Source organism: Typopeltis vanoorti, chromosome 18, assembly GCF_054136105.1.
Source record: "Typopeltis vanoorti isolate ZY-2024b chromosome 18, IOZ_Tvanoo_1.0, whole genome shotgun sequence".
NCBI lineage: Eukaryota > Metazoa > Arthropoda > Arachnida > Uropygi > Thelyphonidae > Typopeltis > Typopeltis vanoorti.
The window spans coordinates 97,502,840-97,529,608 of record NC_143566.1 but is presented as its reverse complement, the minus strand read 5'-3'; the positions used below and the strand labels follow the sequence as shown (position 1 = coordinate 97,529,608).

At 34.3% G+C, this 26,769-nt stretch overlaps 1 protein-coding gene across 1 annotated transcript in view; it reads left to right on the top strand.

Moving 5' to 3' along the window:
• The window catches only part of Slh (sec1 family domain containing Slh), a 349,840-nt gene that overhangs the window by 20,024 nt on the left and 303,047 nt on the right, over positions 1 to 26,769 (top strand). The window contains exons 3-4 of the mRNA XM_090408533.1: positions 6,605 to 6,693; positions 15,834 to 15,924. Coding sequence (XP_090264659.1) covers positions 6,605 to 6,693; positions 15,834 to 15,924 — 180 coding nt within the window. The remainder of the gene's footprint in view (positions 1 to 6,604; positions 6,694 to 15,833; positions 15,925 to 26,769) is intronic.

Sequence of the window (26,769 nt, the reverse complement as noted above, 5' to 3'; positions counted from 1 at the left end):
TTACAACTTACTACCTTCTCCTAAGGACAAATTCTCACCCTTGATGTTACCTGGTGTTTATGAGATTCCATGCTCATGCAAATTATCCTACTTTGGACAGACAGGTAGGTCTGTTCAGAAACGCATCTCGGAACATCAAGACCACATTCGTCTTCTTAAACCACAGAAATCTGGCCTCTCTCAACACGGAATTGAAAATCTAAACCATAGGATCCATTGGGAAAAGGCTAAACTTTTACATAGATCTTTATTTAAACATGAACGTTTATACAAAGAAAGTTCTGAAGCCCTACTACACAGACCAAACCTAAACCGCAACGACGTTCTTACTATTCCTAAAGTATGGGAAATTATCATACAAAATTGTGTTAAATAATTATTTTTTTTTTTTTATTTTTTTTTTTTTTTACTACTTTAGCACGTTATGCACGTTTCATGAGATTCTATTGTATTCATGCGCCCTAACTGTATGTTATTCCTATATTTGTTTAACTACTGTACTGATGATGTCCTAAGATACTTAGGATGAAATATTTACAATTATATAATTTTCACTGTGGTTTATACGTGTGTTTCTTCTAATAATGTAGATATAGGCAGCTAAAGTAGTGGCAGTTTCATATTTTCATTTACCGTAATTAGTTTTCCTCTTTGCATCAGATTTTCTTATAACATTTCTGTACATCTATTATTCACTTTCTCCTTTGTAGAATGGGACCATAGGCTCAAACATTGGAGAAATGTCTCCTTTACTTCATGCCTACACAGTGATCAGAATACATCATGAAAATTATGAGTACAACTGCCACGTTAGAGTAAAACTTTAGTTTAATATAAACCAAAATAAACACTTGACGTTTTGACCTTCACATTAAGGTCAGATTTTTAGTGGAACCTGTGTCATAGTAATTAAATAATAAAGTAACACGTAAAAACCACAGTGAAATCTTTAATTAGTAAAAAGACAGATATTTCGTACTAAAATTAATAGTACATCTTCAGTGTCTGTAAGTAATAGGAATGGAATACAGGCAAACATTTGGTGGATCACCTATTAAAATACAATTGTTACTATGTGCTAGGAAATAATAGAAATAACAAATTTAATCTATTAAGATAAATGTTTTTTTACATAAGATAAAAGTCTCCCAGATCTTTGAGAGTAACATACAGTCATTTCTATTTAAATTCGGTTGGTGTACTTTAAGGTCAGCATCTGGAGTGTGTATATATATATACACACACAAAGAAACAAGCTGCAGTACAATCTACATGGTATGCTAAAGTTACTGACCAACCGTTACAACTATTGGTCTGACCTCTGGTGTAAAAAATATTATTATTATCTATTAGGTTACAAATTAAATTAAACTGGAGAGCAACATCTTCACACACTAAAAAAAATTACTTATTTAAGTATATATATAGATTACAACATACCAGTATGGATAGAGGCCGATAAAATCTTAAAATTACTTAGTCCTAAAGTAAGGGTTTGCTTGAAAACTAAGTTGGCTGAATGTGTGCCATCCAAATTTTGGGGATTTTTATGCCATCATTATTGTTAAGATAGGGTGGTTAATCTTAACAATTATTAAAAAACATCATACAAAAACAAAAAGGTTTTTGTATGATGTAAAGAACAAGTACTTTTCCAATCAATTTGGTAGGGTGTTAAGAATGTGATCTGAGAGGCTTTCTTCTCCAAAATTGTTAAATTTAATGTGTCGTGTGTGTTCTTTTTTATGGATAGGGATTCCAGTTTCCCCAGTATACGGTAAGTTACAGGTGCACTAGTTGCAATAAACTCCAGGGTGTGCCTTGGGGGGGGGGGGGAGAGAGGATCCTTAGAGGAGTTGAATATGTTTTTTAATTTTAAAGGTAGTTTAAAAGTGGCATTAAGATTATAATGGTTTAGAATTCTTTTTTTTTTTTCTTTCTGATAATCCTTTAATGTATGGGATAGCTATGGTTTTACTGTAATTATATTATTTTTTGATGAAGTTTTATGAAGACCTTTATTAATAGTATTTTTGCTGTGGCCATTGTTGATAATTTTTAGTTCTTATTTAAGAGCTTGTTCATTAGAGCAAATTGTTATAGCTCTGTTTTTGAGTGTGTTAATGACTCCAAGTTTTTGCAATGGGTGGTGATATGAGTTTTATATATATATATATATATATATATATATATATATATTGAGTCCTTGGAGTCATTGAATTTTGATTAACCACCCTAACTTAACAAAAATGGTGGCAGAAAAATCCCAAAAATTTGGATGGCACACATTCAGCCAACTTAGTTTTCTAGCAAATCCTGACTTTAGGACTTTAAACAATTTTCAGCTTTTATCGGCCTCTATCCATGCTGGCATGTTGTAATCTATATGTATATTTATATAAGTAATTTTTTTGTGTGAACATGTTGCTCTCCAGCTTAATTTAATTTGTAACTTAATAGATAATAATAGGACTCTAGCTTTGATGTAGTAAGGATTTTTTTTTTACACCAGAGGTCAAGCCATTAACTGCTGGCCTGACCTCTGGTGTAAGGCCATTAACTGCTGTTTCAGAAAAAAGAACTTCAGAATGTTTTGGAGGTTATGGAAAGAATTTTAAAAAATATAATATAACTAAATACTAATAAAACCAAAGTTCTCGTCATAAGTGGACCTGCTAGTCTCTTCTAAGATCTCCTTGAACACTGAAACAACTTAGGAGGGCGATAACTGTCTCTTTCGCACTCAATGCAAAAGAGAGATATGATTTCATGTGAAATTTCACTTCATTAGATTTTATATGAATTTCAGTGGGCAAAGGAAGCTTTAGCAGAGATGAGACATCTCTTCTCCTCCAACATAAATTTGGAACTACCAAAAAGATTTATAAAAAGTATGTTTTGAGTATTGCTCTTTATTCAAATGAAGCATAGACTTTGTCAAAACAAGAAATTAGAAGAATTGAAGCATTTGAGTTATTGTATAGCAAAGAGTACTGAAAATTAAATGAACAGAAAAAAGTGACCAACATGGATGTACTCCAACAAATAAGAAGATAGAAACATTAGGATAGTGGAAAATGGATAGGACATCTTCTGAGGCATAGCAATTTTATGAAAATTATTTTTGAAGGAAAGGTAATGGGTAAGAGACAGCATGTGGAAGACCTCAGAGATTTCTAGAATAAGTAATTAAGAAAGCAGAATGCCACAGTTACACACAAGGGAAAAAGATAATGGATAGGAGTGAATGGCATCAGTAGCATTTTTTCCCCTGACTTCGAAGACAAGGAAAAGTTCCTTACACACACAGAGAGAGAGAGACCTTGAATTCCTAATATGAAGAAAAAGAAATAGGCCTTTTTCTAATTGCAGCTGTTCCTTCTAAACAAATTTCTTTTATTTTTACAGTATTGACTTTGATGGTGTAATGCAGATTCCTATAGTCCTATTGCTTACACAGTATCGTGTTCTTTTGTTTCTTTCAAACATTTTATGCACATCCTCAGTACTTAAGGGTCTCCTTTTTCATTCATTATTTAGATTCTTATAACCAGGATACTTATATTTCAGATGCTTTATCAGATGCTGGAGAACACATGGTATGTATACTAAGGAAAGAGTGAGGGGGGGGTGAGATGTGTGCATGTGTTTTATATATTCCTCAGTCACTACATTCAGTCAAATGGCATTTTTAACATTCACCTAGTGCTATTTGGTAGCATTCAGCATAGTTACCTTGTGAAAAATCTTGTACAAGCTAACATAATTTCATGTTTTGTGATTTTATTCCCATATTTATCTAATCACATATGAACAAATTCACACGTTACAAGCATACATTATAGGAGAAACAACAGTATGTGGAAGAAAAGAACCAGAAAAAGCTGGTGACTACTGATATACTGCTGCAAGGCTCAGTGTTTATGCCACTACCATTTAATTAATACATAAATGATATAGTAAATAATTTGAAATGAAATATTCAGTTGTTTTTGTTGTCAGTTGATGTTGCAAAATTGGGTAGCATAATAGTTAATCAAGGTGATGTACAGAGCTTACAAGATGATTTAAATAAGATAATAGTATGGGCAAAAGATAATGGGTGCCAATTTAATATGAAAAAGTGTAAAGTGATGCATTTTAGAATGAAAAGATTATAAACTGTGTACCACATTGATTGAATTGTATTTCAGGAAACTGATAAAGCTAGGCATGAGGTGAGATATTGCCTCTAGAGATGAATTCAGAGAGCATATTGCTTAGGCAACCATTTTTAAATTTATCCACCTCATTCTGCATAATCATCTATCATTCAAGAAAGTTATCCTCATATTTATTTTTGAATATCATCGCTATTCCTTTCTTTCCTTGATTGTTATTTTCAAGATGTAACATAACATCTTATTATTTAACTGTTTCTCACCCATTTTTGTGTTCATCAGCTTGTAACACACCAATTACAATAACAAGTTAACTAATTCTTTTCCATGTTTAGTCTCTATAATGAGGTTTGTTTCAAAATTATGTTGCATGTGGTTTGCTCACAGTACTGGATATTATAGATTACTAACCTTTTATTGGTGAGAGTGGCATTAAAAAAAATTGTGTGTGCTTACAGAAACTTACAGTAATTATGTCTAACTCTGCTTGCTCCTGTATGAAACTGTAAAAATAATCATATTAAAAATTCTGAATATTTTTACGTATTAATTATGCTAGTTAGTTTTGTTTTCATACACGCAGTGTCTGCACTCGTGATGTGCTCGTTATGAAAATGTTATATTAGAAGTAACATGTAAAGAAGTAAAAAAAAAAATTGATGTACTTACTAAACTGAATATTTGTGTTACTTATAAGAAAGTTTGTTGTGGTTTAAAAATGTTGAATTTTGTGTTTTGTGAAAGACTTTCTCTTAGCGCTAATGGATACAGTGAGTCAGCCATTTTATTGCAGTGCGTAGTTTCTGACTTTTGTGGAGTGCGCATGCTCCCAGAGAGGATTTGATGTGTAATTGACAGCTGACAAGGAAAGCGTTGCGTATCCAAGTAACGGTTGTAAACAAGAGAGCGTTCGGAATGGCTGACTCGCTGTATTCCGAAAAAGGAATAGTGGAAATAATAGGTTTCAAGGAGGAATAAGTAATGAATAAAAGGAAATCTTGAAACTGTAAGTTTTTTTAAAGTGGAAAAGGTTAAGACTGTCATTTAGTATTGTGAATGAAAGAAGAACTTGTTGCTTACATTCTAAAGTGAATGTTTTTCTTAGAGAAAATATTGATAAGGAAGTTCTATAAGTATTAAGGATTCCTGAAAGTGAATGTTTAGAAAATATATTGATTAAGAAGATTTATAGGTATTAAGGATGCCTGATCTGATGAGTATTGCTACTAAAAGGAAACAAGATTTAGTCAAGAAGACTTTTATGTATGTTACATTGATTGATGAAAAGGATCCTGAAAATGAAATACAGAGCTGTATAACTTCTGGAAAAGAGCCTTAACAGAAAGAGAAAAAGACTATGAACATTTTTTTTGTGATTGTGAAAGAAAAAGTGTTTAGTCTTAAGAGTAAGTTTATATTTTTTAAATAAGGCCTTGGATCCATATAATCTGTAGTTATAGTTATGTATTATTGCTAGAAGTGTATATTTATTGTTTTAGTTTTATTAAATGTGTTTATTTTGTACTTGGTTTTGAGTCAATGATTAGTTGGATTCTGAAAGAGAGAGTTAAAGTCATTGCACCAATTGGAGTGAACTTTTGTGCAATACAATAACATATAGGGACACTCGGAGTCAAAATAAAAATAATTGTTAGTAAAAGAGATTTATATAATAAATCACCTCATAAGTATATAGTATAATTATTAACAAAGGCGCAGCCGGTAGACTAAATAGTTAATATTATATATATATAAAAAAAGAGGGAATATATAAAGTATATAAAAAAATAACAGAACCTTTTTTGCTACTGGTGTTATTTTAGTTAGTTATCCTTAGTCATGAATATGTGTAAATGTATGATGCTAGAATACATCTAATGTTAATATTGCTACATGTATTAATTTATGCTTTTTTATAATAATTAACCTAATTTGAAATATGAATAAAAATTAATTGTTAAGCAGATTAATCTATTTAGCAAGTTTTACTTTGTGTATCAAAAAGCTACTTTAAGCTTGTCAAATATTCATACAGTTATAAGGATGCACGACCATCCACAAACCATAGTTGTTCATTACTGAATTATTATTCTAATATTTTTATTTTATCTTAATTAACAATAAATGATAGACTAGACAAAAAAAAATACTGCCAGCTCTCACTATAGTAGATTCATACTGTTGAAAGGAAATTTTTAGATGTGTGAATTGCACCACATAAGGTTAAAGTAGAAGAGTTCCTTTAGTAAATCAGTGATGTGAGGGTTTTGGTCAGAACTTTCTAGTACAGTGAATGAGTCCATTATAATGGTGTTGGTAGTAGTGTGAGTAGACTGTACATTGAAAGATAGCTATCTATATAATGTGTATACATCAGATCTATACAACATATGTAGTTATTCTTGTTGGGAATTCAACTCATTCAGCAATTTTATTTTCTTTAGGTTTTAATATATGATCGATGTGGTCAAGATATCATATCTCCACTATTATCTGTAAAGGAATTAAGAGAACTTGGAGTTACCTTGCATATGTAAGTTTTTGAGTGCAATTGTTTATTGTATAATTATATCTTGGGCATTTTTCTTATTTTTTATTATGAGTAAAAGTGATATTTTTCTGCTTCCCTTCTCTGATCAGAATAGAAATAGACCCCCCCCTTCATGAATCAGCATTACATGTATGGCAAGAACGTATTATTTCAGCAGAATTGACATTTTAGAAAGAAATTCAGAGCTTCAGAGTCTGAGATTCTGGAACCATGGTAATATTTTAATTATGAATAATGAGAATTTAATGGAAGAAATAAACCAAATTTGCATAATGTTTGCAAGAATCATTAGAAGCTCCATGATAAATTAACACATTAATGTCTTAACAGTAAGATACCAGAAATACTCTTGTTATAATAATTTGATTAAACAGAACATCAGTTTGTTTTCTGTAAGTCGTGGAGAATTATTAGGATGATCAATAGAAAAAAGCATAAAAGAAATCTCAGAATACTCATAAAAGTTATTGCTTTAAACTTGAGCATTTAGGACTGAGAGAGAGAGAGAGAGCAAGCACTTATACATGTGATGTGTCTGACACATTTATCACATACAGTTCATTGTTTTTCATAAGCTCATAGATGAATGTTGACAAGAAAGATTTGACATCTTACAAGAATGGGTGAGACTTGGGTATGCCATGCATAATGAGACTCTGGTTTCAGTTCATATCATGCAGGTATACAACTTCTGAAAAGATGAGACCAGATTATATTCAGGATAAGGCATTGAAGCTGATGAACAATCTTACAAAGTTCTGTAAAGTGAACAATGAAGCCTGACTTATCCTTCATTTGTGAACCATGTAACTGGTGTTTATCTTCCCAAATTTTGTAACTTCTGTGACTTATATAAACTTTGCAGAGACTTTTAAAAAAGAACACTGTTTTAAGATATAAAAAAATGTCTGAAGGGTCTGAACTGGTTTAAAGAAGCTTGATGCCTACATCTTATAGCACAGAGTGATACATTTTGAGCTCTGAAAGTATAGTAAAGAAATTAAGTTCTTATATCTTGGTTTCTCTTTATATATATACCAATGTATATAGAGCTCATTTTTTGGATAATGATTAAGCATAAATTAACCTGCAGAAAAACATTTTTTTTTTCCCTTTTGTCAGCTGTGGTGGAAACAGCTGACATTAAGATATTGACCAGTATGTGAGTGGGCTTTCTATACACATCCAGTGATATGCTGCCACCTATTTTGAGGATTAACATTTCCAGAAAGAGGGATTTGTGGTTTCTCTGTTTTTATTTGTGCATTTTGTATTGGGGAACACAGCATGGATGATCTGAACGGCTTTCTATATTGTTTAAATGTCCTCCATAACAAAATATAACTTCAATAAAAAAAAAAAGTTTTATTGAAAATAAAACTTTTTTTCAAGAAAGTAAGCAAGCTATACATTTCAATGAAGGCAGTCTGAACAGGAACTATTCTCATTCTTAATTGGGGGGGGGGGGTGGGGGGGGGGGGGGGTGGGGGGGGGGGGGGGTGGGGGGGGGGGGGGGTGGGGGGGGGGGGGGGTGGGGGGGGGGGGGGGTGGGGGGGGGGGGGGGTGGGGGGGGGGGGGGGTGGGGGGGGGGGGGGGTGGGGGGGGGGGGGGGTGGGGGGGGGGGGGGGTGGGGGGGGGGGGGGGTGGGGGGGGGGGGGGGTGGGGGGGGGGGGGGGTGGGGGGGGGGGGGGGTGGGGGGGGGGGGGGGTGGGGGGGGGGGGGGGTGGGGGGGGGGGGGGGTGGGGGGGGGGGGGGGTGGGGGGGGGGGGGGGTGGGGGGGGGGGGGGGTGGGGGGGGGGGGGGGTGGGGGGGGGGGGGGGTGGGGGGGGGGGGGGGTGGGGGGGGGGGGGGGTGGGGGGGGGGGGGGGTGGGGGGGGGGGGGGGTGGGGGGGGGGGGGGGTGGGGGGGGGGGGGGGTGGGGGGGGGGGGGGGTGGGGGGGGGGGGGGGTGGGGGGAAAACTATTGTACTCCACCACAACAAATTCAAATTTGAAAGACTTTTTTTTTTAGAATCAGCATCAGATTTAAAAAACCAACCTAATCTTAATAAATATGGTTTTATTAAACTTTCCAAGATTTAGGAAACTAATTCTTAGGCCTCCCATCCAACAGCATCCATAGAAGGTGCCCCTCATATGCCTAGGCTTTCAGTCTAATATTGTCCACTTATTGTTTCCCTGATGTCTCAGTGACTGAGATGAAATATAGGATTGATTAAACATGTGTTTTATTATTTATTTGTGCTGTTTTTATTCCATTAAGCCTTGTAATGAATTGTATTTTAGTTATTCATCATGATGATATCGCCAGATAATTAACAGATTATATGAATATATAATATAAGATCAGTCATTCAAAAAATATAAATAGCATTTTAGTGCTCATTGTCAACAACTTTTTATACATCTTTTGGTAACTCCATAGTGCAATTGGCAATGGGACATTGTGCTCTGACTGGAAAAGAGACCTGAATTCTATTTCATCATGATGAAAGGAATATTTATATGTTGTTGTTGTTTTTTTCTTTCCAATTTAAGGTGAGTTAACCAATGGTTCTTTCTCTCAGAAAAGATTTTTCATTTTGCTTGTAAGCAAATCAGCCAAGAGAACACACAAACTGACCAAATTTACAGACAAAAAATACCATTGGTTGTGGTGATGATATGCAGTAGATTTTGTTTTGTGTATAGTTAAGGGATTAAGCAGAGGATATCAGTTGTGTGTAGTGTAGTTGTGTGCCCTCCCACAATGAGCCCTTGGACTCCTTGGAGGTGTTATGTAATAATAGTAGTAATAATGCTACTACACTAGATGATCACCTAAAGATAATAGACAGTTATGATGCAATGTTCACTGTAGTGAATTTAGGGTAATAATACTAACTCTCTCATCCACACTCCATGCCCATAAAACTAAAGAAATCACAAAAAATAAAACAAAAGAAATTGTGAAAAATATAAAGGAAAACATTAGAAATGGAACAAAAGAAATCACAGGAAACAAAACAAAACAAAGGAAATGGTGGGAAATCGTGTGACAAATAAAACTCAAATAATAGGCAGTAATCATAAATAAAGCATACGCAAAATGACAGGGTGAAAAAGTAAAAATAGAAACCACAAAGAGAAACAAAGGGAGGAAAAGAAAACAGAAGAGTATTGTAATTATAAAAATGAAAATCCAGGATTAACGTTCACATTTCTAAATGTTACATTAACTTAATGTGACTTACTGAAATCTTCATAATAAACTAATAATGTGCAGTCTGTACCATTAAAACTTGATCACCTCCAACTACAAAGAGTCAAGGAATGGAACGATAAACCTTAGTCTGCATTAGTCAGCCTGAGGAGAGGGGAAAAGTTATAGACACAGTTGGTGTGAATGTCATCTTTCTGAGTGGGCAGATACCCAGTGATGTACAGCTAGCATAAATTGATACTCTTCAATTAGAACTGAAAATTAAAGAAATATTGCATGATATACAGTATTTGTTTAATTCTAAATTTAAGTAAACTTAATAAAATTAATTTAGGTATCAGCTCATTTTATGTTCGAAATTTTTTTTATCTATACTTACTAAATAGCTTAAAGAAATTACAACGTACAATAGATTATACATTAAAATAAATTTTAATACACTTTCAGTATTTCGGCAGTGTCATGTTGCCATTATCACAGGAACTTAAATACAAGACACATGCATGCAGGCACAACACAGTTCTACAGTAAATGAAGAACGAAACAGGAAGCTATTCTCTCTCCTAAAAACCCTGATGGCTGCCCCTAGGGGGCAATGTTGGTATTCTTGGCCGATTGGGCTGAAGGTCTTCTGATGTAGGTTTCCCAAATTTGGGGCAGTCTCATGCAACCAAATTTGTTGAGGTTTGGATTGTTTCTTAGGGCTGAGGCTGATTCCATGAATAGCCTTTCGTATTTGAATTTGAAAAGAAAGCCACGATAATTTACAGTGTATTATCGTGGCTTTCTTCCACTGTATTCTATGGTGGGTACAAGCGCATGGTCTGCAAGACCAGAGTGGCTGTATTGGTGAAAACGGATGTAGTCCTTGTGTTCTGAAATTCTGATATTAGCTGTCTTGCCTGTTTGGCCAAAGTAGGACAGCTTACAACTGCAAGGAACTTGGTATACACCAGGAGGTCTGGGGGGGGGGGGGTCTTTAGTGGAGCGGATAAGGGATGCCAATTTTTTATAAAGTCCGTAACAAGAAGTTAAGTTATGTTTTTTTAGGATTTTTGTAATTTTTTTCCGAGGTGCCTCGGATATAGGGAATGGTGATGGATTTAGAGTAATTCTTGTTGTGGAGGGGGAGTTGTGATTTATTGGTTTCAATATTTTTTTTTGGGGGGGGGGGAATAGCCATTGACTAAGAAAGTGTTGAGAATTTGGTTTAGTTCTGTGGTTAGGTCATTGGAACAGATAAGTTTAGCCATGTTGTGTAGTGTCTTAATGACTATATTGTTGGGGTGTGTGTGTGGGGGGGGGGAATTGTTGCCGAATATCTGCCTGTATGGGTGGGTTTTCTATAAACTGAGAAAACCAAGATTCCATCAAGCTGGCAGGTGACTAGTGTGTCTAAGAAAGGAAGGCAGTTGTTTTTTGCTTCTTCCAGGGTGAACTTGATTCTGGGGTGTTGGTTGTTTAAGTGTGTTAGGAAGGAGTGCATCGGAGCCATGTGGCCAAATAGCGAACACATCATCAACATAGCGAAGCTATATGGTTGGTTTTTGTGGGGCAGAGTTTAAGGCTTTTTCTTCAAAAGTCTCCATATAAAAGTTGGCCAAGGGTGGGGAGAGTGGAGAACCCATGGCTGTCCCCTTTGTTTGTTTGTAAAATTTTCCTTGCCGAACAAAATAGCCTGAGTTCATTGTGAACTGAAATAGGGCTATGATATCGGGAGGAAATTTAGCTTGGATTATCTCTAAGGATTCTTTGAGTGGAACATTTGTGAATAAGGAGGAGACATCAAAACTGACCATTATGTCAGTGTGCTTGAGTGTAAGGTTTTCTATGCTGGCTTTGAAGTGGGTGTTTTTTATGTGAAGGTGTGTTGCCAGTATAGTGTGTGAGGGCTTTGGCCAAATGTTTAGCTAGTTTGTATGTGGGGGAATCAATGCCATCCACTATGGGACGTAATGGCACATTTTCTTTATGTATTTTTGGGAGTCCATATATACGGGGAGTATGGAGTTAAACGGTTTTAATTTGTTAATGACTTCTACAGGCCAAGAAGTGACCTTCTTAAGGATCCTGTGGAGTTTTCTAATTTTTGAGCTGGTGGGATTGTACTCGATAATGAGGTAAGTAGCCCGATCTAACAATAGAGCATTCAGCTTACCTGTGTAATCCTTTTGATTAAGTAATACAGTGGCGTTCCCTTTATCCGCTTTGGTGATTACTATTTTCTTGTTTTTCTTTAATTCTTGCAGAGATTTATTGGGCATTTCCTTATTGGGCATGTTGGATTTTGGTGGTTTTGCTTTGGTCAGAACACAAGCCACATCCAGTCTAATATCGTTGGCGATGTGGTTTGGAAGGTGTTGTATCCCGTGTCCAATTTGTATCATAATGTCTTCAGCAGGTATTCTTCTGGGCATAATAGCGAAGTTGTGGCCACGTGAGAGAGTGTCGAGTGCTTCAGGTTTCAAACTAATTGACGAACGGTTGACTTTTAGGAAAAAGAATAGCTTCCTGCTTCGTTCATCATTTACTCTGTGTTGTGACTGCATGCACGTGTCTTGTATTCCTGTGATAATGGCAACGTGAAGGTGCCGAAATATTGGAAGTGTATTAAAATTTATTTTAATGTATATTCTATTGTACATTGTAATTTCCTTTAAGCTATTTAGTAAGAATGTATAACTGACGTCTAAGCCTTTCCACAAGAATTTTTATCTATAAGGTAGAAAATTCTAAATTTCTGATCCAGAATTTTTGAATTTTTGACCTACATTTTCTAGTTTAACATCAAATTTTTACAGTCTGCACATATTTACATTATGCAGATTTTCAGTACCTAAGTGACATTCATTTAAGCTAATCTAAACTTTCAAAATTTGAATGTTAATTATAGATTATAGTTTCATGTTTTTCTTTTTATTGTTATTGTTTGCATTTATACTTTTTCATCTTGTCATTTGAATACTTTATATATATTCCTTTGTATTCTGTATGATTTCCCATTCATTTCTTTGTTTTATTTCCCATGATTTAAATCATGGGAAATAAAATTTTCAAGGTTTTCACCTTTTACCATTACTAATATGAGCTTGAAATAGCATTGGTTCTATAGGACTTAATCCAGGACTTTTCCATAGTTGGTTATAGTGCATCATTTCATTGCAATGGCGTTATCATTTTGTTACAGTGGTATATGCATAATATACATCTGTGTATAATTTTTTCTTGGTATCATACAGAATGTCAAATAATGATGACATAAATTGCAGTTTAGTATTCTTTTCAGGAAAATGTATAAATGGCATTTAAAGGTTCAAAACATGACTTGATGTGCTTAAATGGCATATTCAAGTCCAGAATCCTATAGGATTCAATATTTCATCAGTAAAAATTTGATAGACATATTCAGTTGGAAAAATGGTATTGACTTAATAAATTATACTTTACATAGAATTATATTCTTTTAATCTTTTAAGTGTAAGTAAACAAAGTTTGCATATGAAGTATATTCATGATTAAGCTACTTGTATGTGGAAGCTGTTGACTTTACATCAGTTGCATTATAGCATACTAAGTATCCCATGATGCAAAGCACACATCCTTTTAGATGTATATATATTGCTATGCAGTATGGGAAGGGTCACTACCCAGGTCACTTTCAACTTTTATTGAGGTCTCATTATTGGAAGCTAGATGTTTATTTTAATGGTCTACTGCAATTTTTTTGCAAATTATGGACATTTGGGAACTAGACTATTGAATGACACAAATGTACAATGGCTATATGAACAAAGAATTAACCAGTATCTAGATAAAATAAAACAAAATGAAGAAATAGAAATAGAATGGCTTAATATAAAAACGATACTAAATGCAGCAGCAAATGAAAGCTTAGGAAAGACCAAAAAATTCAATAAAAGAAAAAAACTGAAGATCTGGGATGATACAATCAAAGAAATAATCAAAAAGAAAAAAGAAGCCTATCACAAATGGTTAAGCAGTAAAAGATTAGAAGATGAAATAGAATATAAAAGAATAAGAGCCATAGATAAATGAGAAGTCAGAAAAAGACATAGAGAATCATGGAATAAATTTGTTTCTAATTTAGAACATGATTTATATAAAATAAGACCCAATGTATATAAGATTTTGAAACACCTAAATGCAGATACCAAAGAAAACATAAAATTAAACACTGAATTGAAATTAGAAGAATTTCTAAATTACTACACAGAACTGTGGACAGACAAATATTTTAAAAAAGACAACTGGCAAACAATTAATGAAAATGAAAAGGAAATAACTGAAGAAGAATTAGAAATCAGCCTGAAAGAAACAAGAAACGGAAAATGACCTGGAGAAGATAAGCTAGGTTCAGAACTATATAAATGCGCAGGAACAAGATGCAAAAGAAGACTCTTATTATTTTTAAATAAAATTTACTCAACTGGTATCCCCCCAATAGAATGGAAAAAAGCAATTGTGATTCCTATCTTTAAGAAAGGTAATAGAGATGACCCTAAAAACTATAGAGGTATCAGTATACTAAATTCATGTTACAAAATATATAGCAGAATCTTAAATAACAAACTAATGAAATATTCCGAAAACTTTATTCTAGAGGTACAAAATAGATTTAGAAAAGGACGATCATGTATAGACCTGGCCTTTTGCCTAAAATTAATAATAGAGAAAAGAAGAGAATATAATTTAGAAACACATATTGCATTTATTGACTTTGAAAAAACATTTGACAAAGAAGTTAAAAGAAACATATTATTTAACATATTAAAAGAAAGACAAATACCAAATAATATCCTAAAAGCTGTCTCAAGTATATATGAAAATAATCAAATACAAATAAGATTAAATCACGAGCTATCATATACAAGAGAGATAAACCAAGGGATCCGACAGGGATGTCCCCTCTCAGCAACTCTTTTTAATATCTACTTAAATGAAATAATAATAAAATGGAGTAAAAATTTACATCAAGGAATTAAACTTTCACCTACAGTTAACTTAAACACTCTCCTCTTTGCAGACGACCAAATAATAATTACAAATTCTGAAGATAACTTACAGAAAGCTATTTTAAATCTAAATGAGATATCCAAAGATTATGGTATGATAATATCAACGGAAAAATCAAAAACTATGGCCTTTAAAGGACAAGATCCAGCAAGAACTAAAATAGTAATAGAAAACAAGATCTTAGAACAGGTGAATTCATTTAACTACCTAGGATGTATGATCACTTATGAAAATGAAAAAGATATAAACATAAAAATTTCAAAATATTTAAAAATAACAGGAGTAATTAACTCTATATTTAAACCAAACCTAGTTCAAAAACAAACCAGACTAAAAGTATACAATACATTAGCCCTACCGGTCTTAACGTATGGAAGCGAAATCTGGACAATAAAACAAAAAGACAAACAAAGATTAACAACAGCAGAAATGAAGTTTATGAGAAAAACTGCAAAGTATACCCTATTTGACCACAAAAGAAACGAAGATATTATGAAAGAATTAAACCAAGAACCAGTAATTGAAAAAATTAAAAAATATAAATATAAATGGATGGAACACGTTCAAAGAATGAAAACAGAAAGATTACCAAAACAAGCCTTAAAGTACAAGCCATCAGGAAAAAGAAAACCAGGACGTCCTCTTAAACGATTCAACGATGACTTCTAAGGCCGGAACAGGCCATACTAGGCCTAAATCCTTGATACGTATGATGATGATGGACATTTGGGAGTAACCACAGGGAAATATAACTTGATGTTTCAAAAGTATCACATTTAGTCTCTAGAACAGGGTTCATTGATTATCGTTAACATAACAATAATTAAATTAAAAACTTCAGTCAGAGTTAATACCAATGTATTTTATAAGAATTTTGCTTTCTTTAGGCTTCTTCATTCAGATAGAGAGCCAATTCCAGATGTGCCTGCTGTGTACTTTGTGATGGCTACAGAAGAAAATGTTACAAGGATATCACAGGTTTTATTTGTCTTCATGAATATCTTTGTAGAATATAATAAAGCTTTCTTTATTGTTCTCTATTTTTGATAATAAATTCACCACTCTATATAATGTAGGATCTATTCTGTGCACACCAACTATTCCAAGAAAAACAGGTTAAAAAAAAATTACTGCTGTTCTTACAAGAAAATTAAACTTTAGTGTCAGTTTATTACAAATGAAACACAATAATTAACAATGACTGAACACGAAAATTTTATTTCCTTTTTTTTGTTTTTTATCTGAACATGTGTGACACAACAAAGATTTAATAATGAGAACATGTAAACAATGGAAAGAGGCGTGGTCTAAAGTACTTTTAAGTCCTGACAACATTTTTTAAACAAGTTATATACATTAAAGATACCAAGCAATTTTATAAACTTGGTTTTAATCCTTTTTCCGAAGTAAGCAAATAGACAGGTAAGCCAAGTTTGTGTGTGAAGTATTTTCAGGTCTGAGGCAACTCGTGGTAAAGGTGGAGTAAGCTCTGATCACTTTCCCTTAGTATCTCCCCTAATGCAAAGCACATCTCCTTGCTGACATGTGTGATGCTATGCATTAAGGGAAGGGCCACTACCCAGACCGGTTTTGACCTTTATTGAGGTCTCGTCAGTGGGAGCCAGACCCTGAGATGCCAAGGTTAGAATAGGCAGAATAAAAAAATAATAAATAAAAAAAACCCTTTCTACAAGTGATATACATATTAAAAAAAAAATGCAAACTATAACAAGACATATGAAGAACAGTTTCCCATAAATCTATTTCTATTGATACTAGAGCAATGAAGTATAATAAATTTAGTTTAATCCTTTATCCAAGTGTAAGCAAACAAAGTTTGTGTCTGAAAATATCTTCGGGACTGAGGTAAGGTTGTACATCCCTCAGCAGCTCATAGCAAAGGTGGGCCAATCTTCATCATCTCATCATTATCTCCCATAATGCAAAGCACATCTCCTTGCAGACATGTATACTGCTATGCATTAAGGGAATTGTCACTATCCTTTGTTTGCTTACACTTGGATAAAGGAATTAAACTAAATTTATTATAGTCTAACCAAGTACAAAATAAACTTCCAACATCTTTCTCTAAATCCAGAGTAATTTAATAATAAGGTAGTACACCGGTTGGCAACTCGTATAGGTAAATATGACCTCTCCATTGCTTCTGGCTTAGTATCACCACTCTGGGTCTGCCTCCCATTGACGAGACCTCAATAAAGGTTGAAACCATTCTGGGTAGTGACCCTTCTCTTAATGCATAGCAGTATACATGTCCACAAGGAGATGTGCTTTGCATTATAGGAGATACCGAGACAAGGAGTGATGAGAGCTTGGTTCACCTTTGCCAAGGGATGTACCACCTTACCTCAGTCCTGAAGATATAATCAGGTACAAACTTTGTTTGCTTACACTTGGATAAAGGATTAAACTAAATTTATTATAGTCTAACCAAGTGCAAAATAAAGTTCCAGCAATGAAATATGGTTTAGATACTTTGTTTGTACAATTGTTCTGCTCCTGTGTGGACCTTATTCTTTTTCCAGAGGATCCAATGTTTGATGGAAATGACATATTCAAGTCCAGATTGTTCTGGTTCTTGGAATCTAATGTAGGCGAGATGCTCATTGTGACAAACAGCTGTCTGCCTACCAGTTTGGCTGAAGTAATGTAACTGGTAGTTGCAGAGAATTTAATAAACACTGGGACAGGATAAAGGCAGAAGTTTATCCTTTGCAGAGCTGGAAAGGAAAAGAGTTTCAAGCTTATATCTTTTAAATCCAAAAGATATAAGCAGCTTGGCAGTGAAACGTATGATATAAGGGATGGCAATATCATTGACAACTTCTTGCAAAGTAGACACAGAGGATTTCTATAACTATTAATGACCTTGTTAACATAGGACCAGGTGAAGCCATTAGACAAGAAAGATGGTGATCTTAATAAATATTATGTTTTGTGTCAATGTCTCAGTAGAGCATAAGTAAACCTGACAGATGAGATTTTTAGATGTGCCAGATTTTGATAAGGATGGTGATATGACTGAGCCTGGTTATAAAGTTGTGTGGATGTTATGTCTTTTTATTTTTTCTCTTTTGCTTTTACTTAGTATAATTTTACTTTTTCTTTACAGGTTGCTTCTTACACTTACCAGAAATTAGCCTCCGACAAATTTGTTTATCTTAAATCGACTGCGCCAACCAGTGACTAGTTCCTGATACTTAATCTTACTTTAACAAACTATCTCGACAATATTGCTTAGCATTGGGAACATGTGATGCAGTCGCGGCTCCCTTCTTAACTTAACGTCGAGTGTCTCCCCCCCCCCACTCACACAGGTTCAGTTTTTATAAGTGGTAGGTCAGTCTCAAACAACAGAAGCATACAAACTCTGATTTAAGATAAAACATTTTAATGCAGCTAAATTCATATACAGGAAAAATCATGTAAATATAATACTAAAATAGGAAGTAGGTTCATGCACAAGTGCGCACTCAATAGCAATAGGCTCAATCAATTCTTCTGACGCACTTCCTAATGTGCAAGCTTATCCAATTCTAATCGAGAAGCATTAATTAATCAGTGTGGTTTGCGCTAAGATTAACCGATACTCCTGTCCTTAAGCAAGTTTATAAACTTGCTTAAGGACAGGAGTATCGGTTAATCTTAATTAATAAATCAATACAACACTTAATAAATCAATTTATACATGACACATTCTCTCAATCCTATAGATCGCTAATCTTACGAGAGGTAAACTCCTTGCTATTTAACTCATGCAAATCGCAGGCTCAATATACAGAGCAGAAACTTCATTTATAGCATTTCATATAGCACTTCATTTCTAAAACTGTTCCACTAAAAGTTCACGCAAACGCAAATTTACAAGTCACAGCAGGAAGGTCCTATCAAGACGTTCAGTCCAAAATGGACGATCTTCTAGTTGGGTCAAGCAGGGCTATGCTTAAGGTTTTCCCCTTTCTTTTTGTTCACTCTGGTTTTACAGCACTTCTTATGCATATAAGGTAAGAAATATTTGCCTTACCGGTTAATCTCCTTAGCGAAGTGGTCCCTTGGTTTTATGTCTGATCTTTCCTCGGATATGGCAAGAATTCCTTGTCGTTCTGCTGTCTTTCTTTACTCAATTCTTTCGAAGTGTTGAGTCCTTCGAAGTCGTCACATTGGCAGTAACTCACCAGTGGCCCTGTCTGCTGGTTCCTCGTTGTTCGGTTGGACGACCTGTATGCATCGGGACCCACTGCAATGTGAAGGGTTGCTGGACACCGGCGACAAGCTTCCTCAGCCTTCACGGCCTTCTCACTGGCACACAGGAAAAATTCAGGAAAACAAGGGAGCATTTGAAGTGCGTGCCGCTCCTTATATCTTAGCGGCAAGCGCCCTCTCTTTCTGTCTACGTCACTCACTCAGCCGTCTTTGATTCGTCAGGTAAGGTCATGTTCTCTACTCGGCGGCCCTCTCGACGGAACTGTTACTGCAGGGGTTACTGGATGACATTCGGATTTTCTGCTGTGTCATGGACTATTACGTAATGATCAGGCCTTCTGCTGATTGGTTAACATGAATTTTCCCAGTATTGGATATTATTCTAAAACAATATTTGAATTATTTTACAAGAACATTAATAATTAAATTGATGCACTTTACATTTACAAGTTAGTTGTTGCCTCTCTACGTAAACTCTTGAGTTCAAGCATGTCTTTACGTTACGATTCTATTCTTTCATGTTGTGTCTGAAACCAATGGCTGACTTATAGTGGGCCAGTAATTTCCGACACAACAGTGGATTTTCTTTTCAGAAATAATAAAATGAATGCCATCTGGCTGACAAAGAACAAGGAGGTCTGAAAAAAAAGGAAATATAATGACCCTTTTCTACTTAAAGAGTAAACTATATGCAAGGAAGAACAGCATTAATCTTTGTAATAGAATCTTGAAGTACAGTGGTGATACTATGGTGGAAGTAATGGAGAAGTCATATTTACCTATACGAGTTGCCAAAAGGTGTCTCACCTTATTATTAAATTACTCTGGATTTAGAGAAAAATGTTGGAAGTTTTTTGTTGGAAATGCTTTGCATTATGGGAGATACTAAGACAAGTAGTGATGACAGCTTGGTCCACCTTTACCATGAGTTGCCTCAGTCCTGAAGATACTTCAGGCACAAACTTTGTTTGCTTACACTTAGATAAAAGAGTAAACTAAATTTATTATAGTTCTAACCAAGTGAAAAAAATTTCCAAGAAGAATGCATTGAAAGTACATAGATATTATGACATTTCTGACATCCATCATATGTAAAAGCAACAAAAAGCATTGCTACACATGGAAATTATTACAAAGGCATTATTGGCAACTATTCTCCAGGTAACCATTTACATGTCATCATCATGCCTGTCGAGGATTTAGGCCTAGAATGGCCTGTTTCGACCTTATAAGTCATCATTGAATCTTTTAAGAGGATGTCCTGGTTTTCTTTTTCCTAATGGTTTGGATTTGAGGGTTTGTTTTGGTAATATTTCTGTTTTCATTCTTTGAACATGTTCCATCCATTTATGTTTATATTTTTTAATTTTTTCTATTACTGATTCCTGGTTTAATTCTTTCATAATTTCTTCATTTCTTTCATGATCAAATTCAGTATACTTTGCAGTTTCCCCTCATAAACTTCATTTCAGCTGTTGTTAATCTTTGTTTGTCTTTTTGTTTTATTGTCCAGATTTCACTTCCATACATTAGGACTGGTATGGCTAATGTATTGTATACTTTGTCTGGTTTGTTTTTGAACTAGGTTTGGTTTAAATATAGAGTTAATCACACCTTAAATATTTCGCAATTTTTAGGTTTATATCTTTTTCATTTTCATATGTAATCATACAACCTAGATAGTTAAATGAATTCGCCTGTTCTAAAATCTTGTTATCTACTACTATTTTAGTTTTTACTGGATCTTGTCCTTTAAAGGCCATAGTGTTTAATTTTTCTGCTGATATTATCATACCATAATCTTTGCTATCTCATTTAGATTTAAAATAGCTTTCTGTAAGTTATCTTCAGAATTTGTAATTATTATTTGGTCATCAGCAAAAAGGAGAATGTTTAAAAAATTCACAGTAGGAGAAAGCTTAATACCTTAATGGAAAATTTTATTCCATTTTATTGTTATTTCATTTAGGTAATATTAAAAAGAGTTGCTGAGAGGGACATCCCTGTCGGACTCCTTGGTTTATCTCTCTCTCTCATGTATGATAGCTCATGATTTAATCTTATTTGTATTTGATTATTTTCATATATAGTTATGATAGCTTTTAGGATATCATTTGGTATTTGTCTTTCTTTTAATATGTTAAATAAAATAAAATTGTGTGTGGATGGGTGGGTGGGTGGTATACATGATATTATGATAGTACTACATGAAGAACTTACTTCATTACTAACTTCCTATCAGCAGTTTTCCTCCAAATCAATCTGCAATTTGTCATGACTCCAACATTATCACATCTTATATTTCTGTCTTCTAAAGCACTTTTTACTTATCAATCCACCTATACCTTGGTCTCTGGGTCTTTTTCCTTCCAACCTGGCAGAGAACACTTGTTTTGCTAATCTTTCCTCTCTCTCTCTCATTCTGTTTAAGTGACCATACCACCTTAGATTAGCTCTGCTAACAATGTCAGATTCTTTCCTAATATCCTCATTTTTGATATGATATTGCCATTGATGCCATCTGTTCACACCCCTAATCTTTCTCTGGACTCTAATATCTGTGGTCTTTGGTCAAGTGTTTTTTTTTTCCTAACCCAGCTCTCAGATCCATAACTTAAAATTGGTTTGAACACTGTCTTATAAAAAACTAATTTAGTGTTTTGAACAGTTTTTTTTTTAATTTATTGCTACCCTGACATATGCTTTTTTCAGAACTGAAATACAGATCCTAGCTTTCTACAATTTTTCTTAGCTACTTCTGAAGTATGCTTAGAGAAATGGAATATCTCAGTAAGGAAATTCCTCATGTTGTTTCATTTCTCTTTTTTATAGATGGGTACTATGAGAGCTCTTCTCTAGTCATTCAGAATTAACCCTCTGACCAAGCCATCTGAATTATGCAGTGTAGCCAAACTTTTATACATCCATATTTGAGTAATTCTAGTTAAATTTTATCTACTCCAGCTGTCTTTATATATTTCAGATGGGTAAGGTTTTTGATGGATTTTTCTACTTCAAGTATTGATATGTACTGTTCATTTTGCATTCCTCTTGACTATTTTTTACCACGGTTCTGTCACTTCTTGTTTCATTCAGTAATCTCCGAACGTAAGTACTCTAGACCAGCGCTTCCCAAACTGTGGGCATTGGCCCCCTTGGGGGCCATTAGTTTTGTTGAGGGGGGGGCTGAAATAATGAAAACAAATTTTAAATGTTTTAAGACTAAGTAGATATGTTTTATCTTAAAAGAAACATTTAGTTTTCATTATTTATTATTTTTTGTTATTTTTTATATTTTAATGGAAAAAATCGCACATTGGTTCACAAATTTTGCTTCCTGCGTATGTTGGCGCTTAATGAATATTAGTAAATATCTGCTTATTCATATAAGTTTCATTTCAAAGGTATTGATAAGAAGCACAAAAAAGCTTACAAGCGCAAAATCTTTCTCTCATTTAAAACTGCCAAATTTTTCGTGCTTTAAATTAATGTTTCCTTGCTAGTGTACACATGTGCGACAATGTGCAGAAAGAAATACACTTGGTATGTATGTTTTGTATTGAATATAAGTACAATAAATATTATAATAATATATGTCTGTGTTAGGATTTTTTTTCTGATGAAGGGCCGTGAAATCTTTTAATTTTCCAAAAGGTATCTTGACATCCATAAGTTTGGGAAGCACTGCTCTAGACAACTAGGATATATTTTTCTTTAGTTTTTATGTCAGCTTTATCATCTCTGCTTACTTTTTAGTAGCTTCCAAACCATTTTACCACTGAATCAGTATTTATTTTCTGTATTTTTAGTGAAGTTTATGGAAAGACACATGCTTAACTGCATACCCCTAATACTTCTTGTTTTCTTGAATTTGGACTGTTAGCCAAACCAAGGCTTGGATAGAAGATGGGAATTTGGGGTTGAATGAAGGATGAAGATCTTCATTCCGGTGAGGATGATTTCTGTTATTTTGTCTGAACAGAGATGTTTGGATATAATGATATTCTTTGTGGTTTCCTTACAGAATACAATTTGAACTAAATCCCAAATTACCAGTCCATCAGTGTTTCCTCAGTTAAATGCCAACTAATGAGATACCACTGGAAGGTGAGGATTAGACATTAGGTCAGAAGTCCCAGTTTGTTGTTTTAGAAGGCTATGTGTTGGTATCCTGTCAGTTATCAAGCTTTTATACTTAATTAAGCAACCCTGTCTTAAAATTCTTACAAGTATATTACATACGAGAATCTTCAGACTACCTAAAAAGAAATTAAGAAATTCAAAACACAGGAAGTAACTTTTATTTTTACCATCTTAACATCACTTCAAAAATTGAATTGGACCTAAGTAATATTACTTCTTAAATAAATAAATATATAAAAATTATTCTGATGAAAATAACATATGGTGCAATATTATTTGATTTAACTACAACATTTCAAAAAAAACTTAGATGAGCATTGTTTTTCTAAAAATTACGATCGTTGTTTATGCTGCTTAAAAAAAAAGAATATCCAACATTGAGCAAAGGCATAATAATCTATAATTGAACTGCTTATTCAGCTTTGTCCTTTGTTCTCTTTAAGACTGAGCACTAAGATTGATCAGTAGAATTGCAAATTTCATAACAAAAAATCTCATATTAATAATCTTTTTCTATGACTCCCCTTTGAACCAGTTAAGATAAAATATGTTAGAACAACTGCACACTCTTAGACAGCTTCCAAGTGTGATCCCTTGTTTACCCCTCCCCTACTTCCCATGTATTAAAAAATTTCTTCTATGTCAATCTTATAGTGTTCCTTTAGTAACTTATAACCCCTCTCCTTCACCTGCAACCCACACACTCTCAATCTATCCTCATATGATACATTCCAGGGAGCATAGGGAAAATTTCAATTTAAAAATAAAACTGGAAATTACTAAGAAGAGTTATTTTTATAACTTTGACCATGCACATCACTTTCTTTCCCACGAATCAAATTATTTTAAAAAAGCTTTTTCCCTTTGCAAAATTGAAATGGTTAAACTTGTTTTGTAATCAACATCATCATCAAATTCCTGACATGTACCCTCATGGGGTGTGCAGGATATGATAGTACTACATGAAAAATGTACATCATTACTAACTTCCTATCTACAATTTTCTTCCAAATCAGTCTCTTACTAGTCAAGACTCCAACATTATCAGATCTTGGTCATCCTCTGGGTCATTTTCCTGCCGACCTGGCAGAGAACACTTGTTTTGCTAATCTTTCCTCACCCATTCTTTTTAAGTGACCATACCACCTGAGATTAGCTCTCCTAACGCATTCCTGGATGCTGACAATCTCCAGTTCTTTCTTAATCCTCATTTTTAATATGATATTGCCATTGATGACATCTGTTCACGTCTCTAATCTTTCTCAGGACTCTCATATCTGCGATCTCTAGTCTTTGGTTAAGTGTTTTACTTCTGATCCATAAGTTAAAACTGATTTGAACACTGTCTTGTATATAGATAATTTAGTGTTCCGACTAATTTCTCTCTTATTCCATATGAATTTATTCAATTGACTTCCTACCATATCAGCCTTGTTGATTCTGTTATCTATTTCCATATTTAATTTACCATCTTCACTAAAAATCATGCCTAAGTAGCTGAAATGTTTTACTTTTTTTATATGTTCTCCATTCACAATACAGTTGATATTTTCAATGTTTCTGCCTATTTTCATTGTCTTTTGTCTTTTTATTGCAGACCTTCATACCATATCTATTACAACAGTTATTCAGTTTAGTCAGGGAATCTTGCAAACTTGTAGGGGACTTATTTAGAAGTATAACATCGTCCACATAAAGCAAATACCTGATATTAACATCTCCAATTCTGATATCATGTTTAATACCACTTTCCTTCATAATTTGATCCATATAGATAATGAATAACAGAGGGGATAATGTACATCCTTGTCTCACACCAGATTTAACATTAAACCATCTTCCTGTACTTCCTTCAATTCTAACTGCTGACTTGCAACTCAAATAAAGACTAAGTATTGCTTGATATAATGCCCCATTGAAACCATATAACTGTAGTGTATTGAATAGATTTTCTCTTGGCACCTTGTCGTATGCCTTTTCCAGATTGACAAAACTTAAATACAGATCTTTGTGATATTCCCATGCTTTCTCAACTATTTGTCATAAAGTGAAGATCTGATCCTGACAGCCTCTATTTGAACTGAATCCAGCATGTTCTTCACCAAGCTTTTCTCCCACAATTCTTCTCAACCGTTTTTCAAGTATACTAGCATAAATCTTGTCCGGAACACTCAGTAGGGAAATACTTCTGTAATTCTCGCATTCAGTTTTATTTCCCTTTTTATATATGGGTACTATTAGAGCTCTACTCCAATCATCAGAAATTCGTCCCTATGTCCAGGCCTTCTGAACTATGCAGTGGAGCCACTGTAAGACTTCTATACCACCATTCTTCAGCATTTCTACTCCTGCTGCCTTACCACATTTCAAGCCTTTGATGGCTTTTTCTACTTCAAGTATGGATAAGTATTCCTGACCGTATGCCCGTTAAGTGTTTTTTACCACTGTGCTTTATCATTGGTTGTTTCATTTAGCAATTTTTCAAAGTAATTACTCCATACTCCAAGGATATCTTTTTTTCCCGTTTTCATGTCAGCTCTACCATCTCTAACTCCTTTTAGAGCACTCTTTCCTCCATTTCTAAGCTCTTCAACAATCTTCAGAATATCTTACCGCCTTCTTGATATTTATTTTCTATGTTCTTGCCAAAGTCCTCCCATGACTTTTGTTTAGCTAGTTTTACACAGTGTTTAGCTTTCTTACATTTGTCTCTGTATTCTCTAAGAGCACAAGCTGACTTATTTGCCAGGAACTTTTGATATGCTTTCTTCTTTTCCTTCACTGTGTAAAACTAGCTTTCCTGTGTCCACCATGGAGTTCTGATTTTTCTATCCTTGCAGACAACCTCACCACATGCCTCTCTGGCTGAATCAATCAGTGTTTTCTTCAAGGCTTGCCATTGAATCTCCAAGGTTTGGTTCCTGTTCTGAAACTCACAGTTTTTTTTAATAATCTTTGTGTATTTTAGCCTACAGTTCACATCTGAGAGCCGCTCAACTTTTATTCACTTTTAAACTTTCTTACATGTTATTCTTTTCAATATGAAATTCAATTTTAACCTGTTCAAGACTAAATAGTGATCACTTCCAATTTCAAATCCTCTGTACACTCTGGTGTCATGCACCACAGAGAAAACATCACTATCAATAATAACATAGTCGATGTTAATAAAACTGAATGCGAGAATTACAGAAGTATTTCCCTACTATTTGTTATAAATAGTTGAGAAACAGAAGTAGTTTCTCAACTATTTGTCATAAAGTGAAGATCTGATCCTGACAGCCTCTATTTGAACTGAATCCAGCATGTTCTTCACCAAGCTTTTCTCCCACAATTCTTCTCAACCGTTTTTCAAGTATACTAGCATAAATCTTGTCCGGAACACTCAGTAGGGAAATACTTCTGTAATTCTCGCATTCAGTTTTATTTCCCTTTTTATATATGGGTACTATTAGA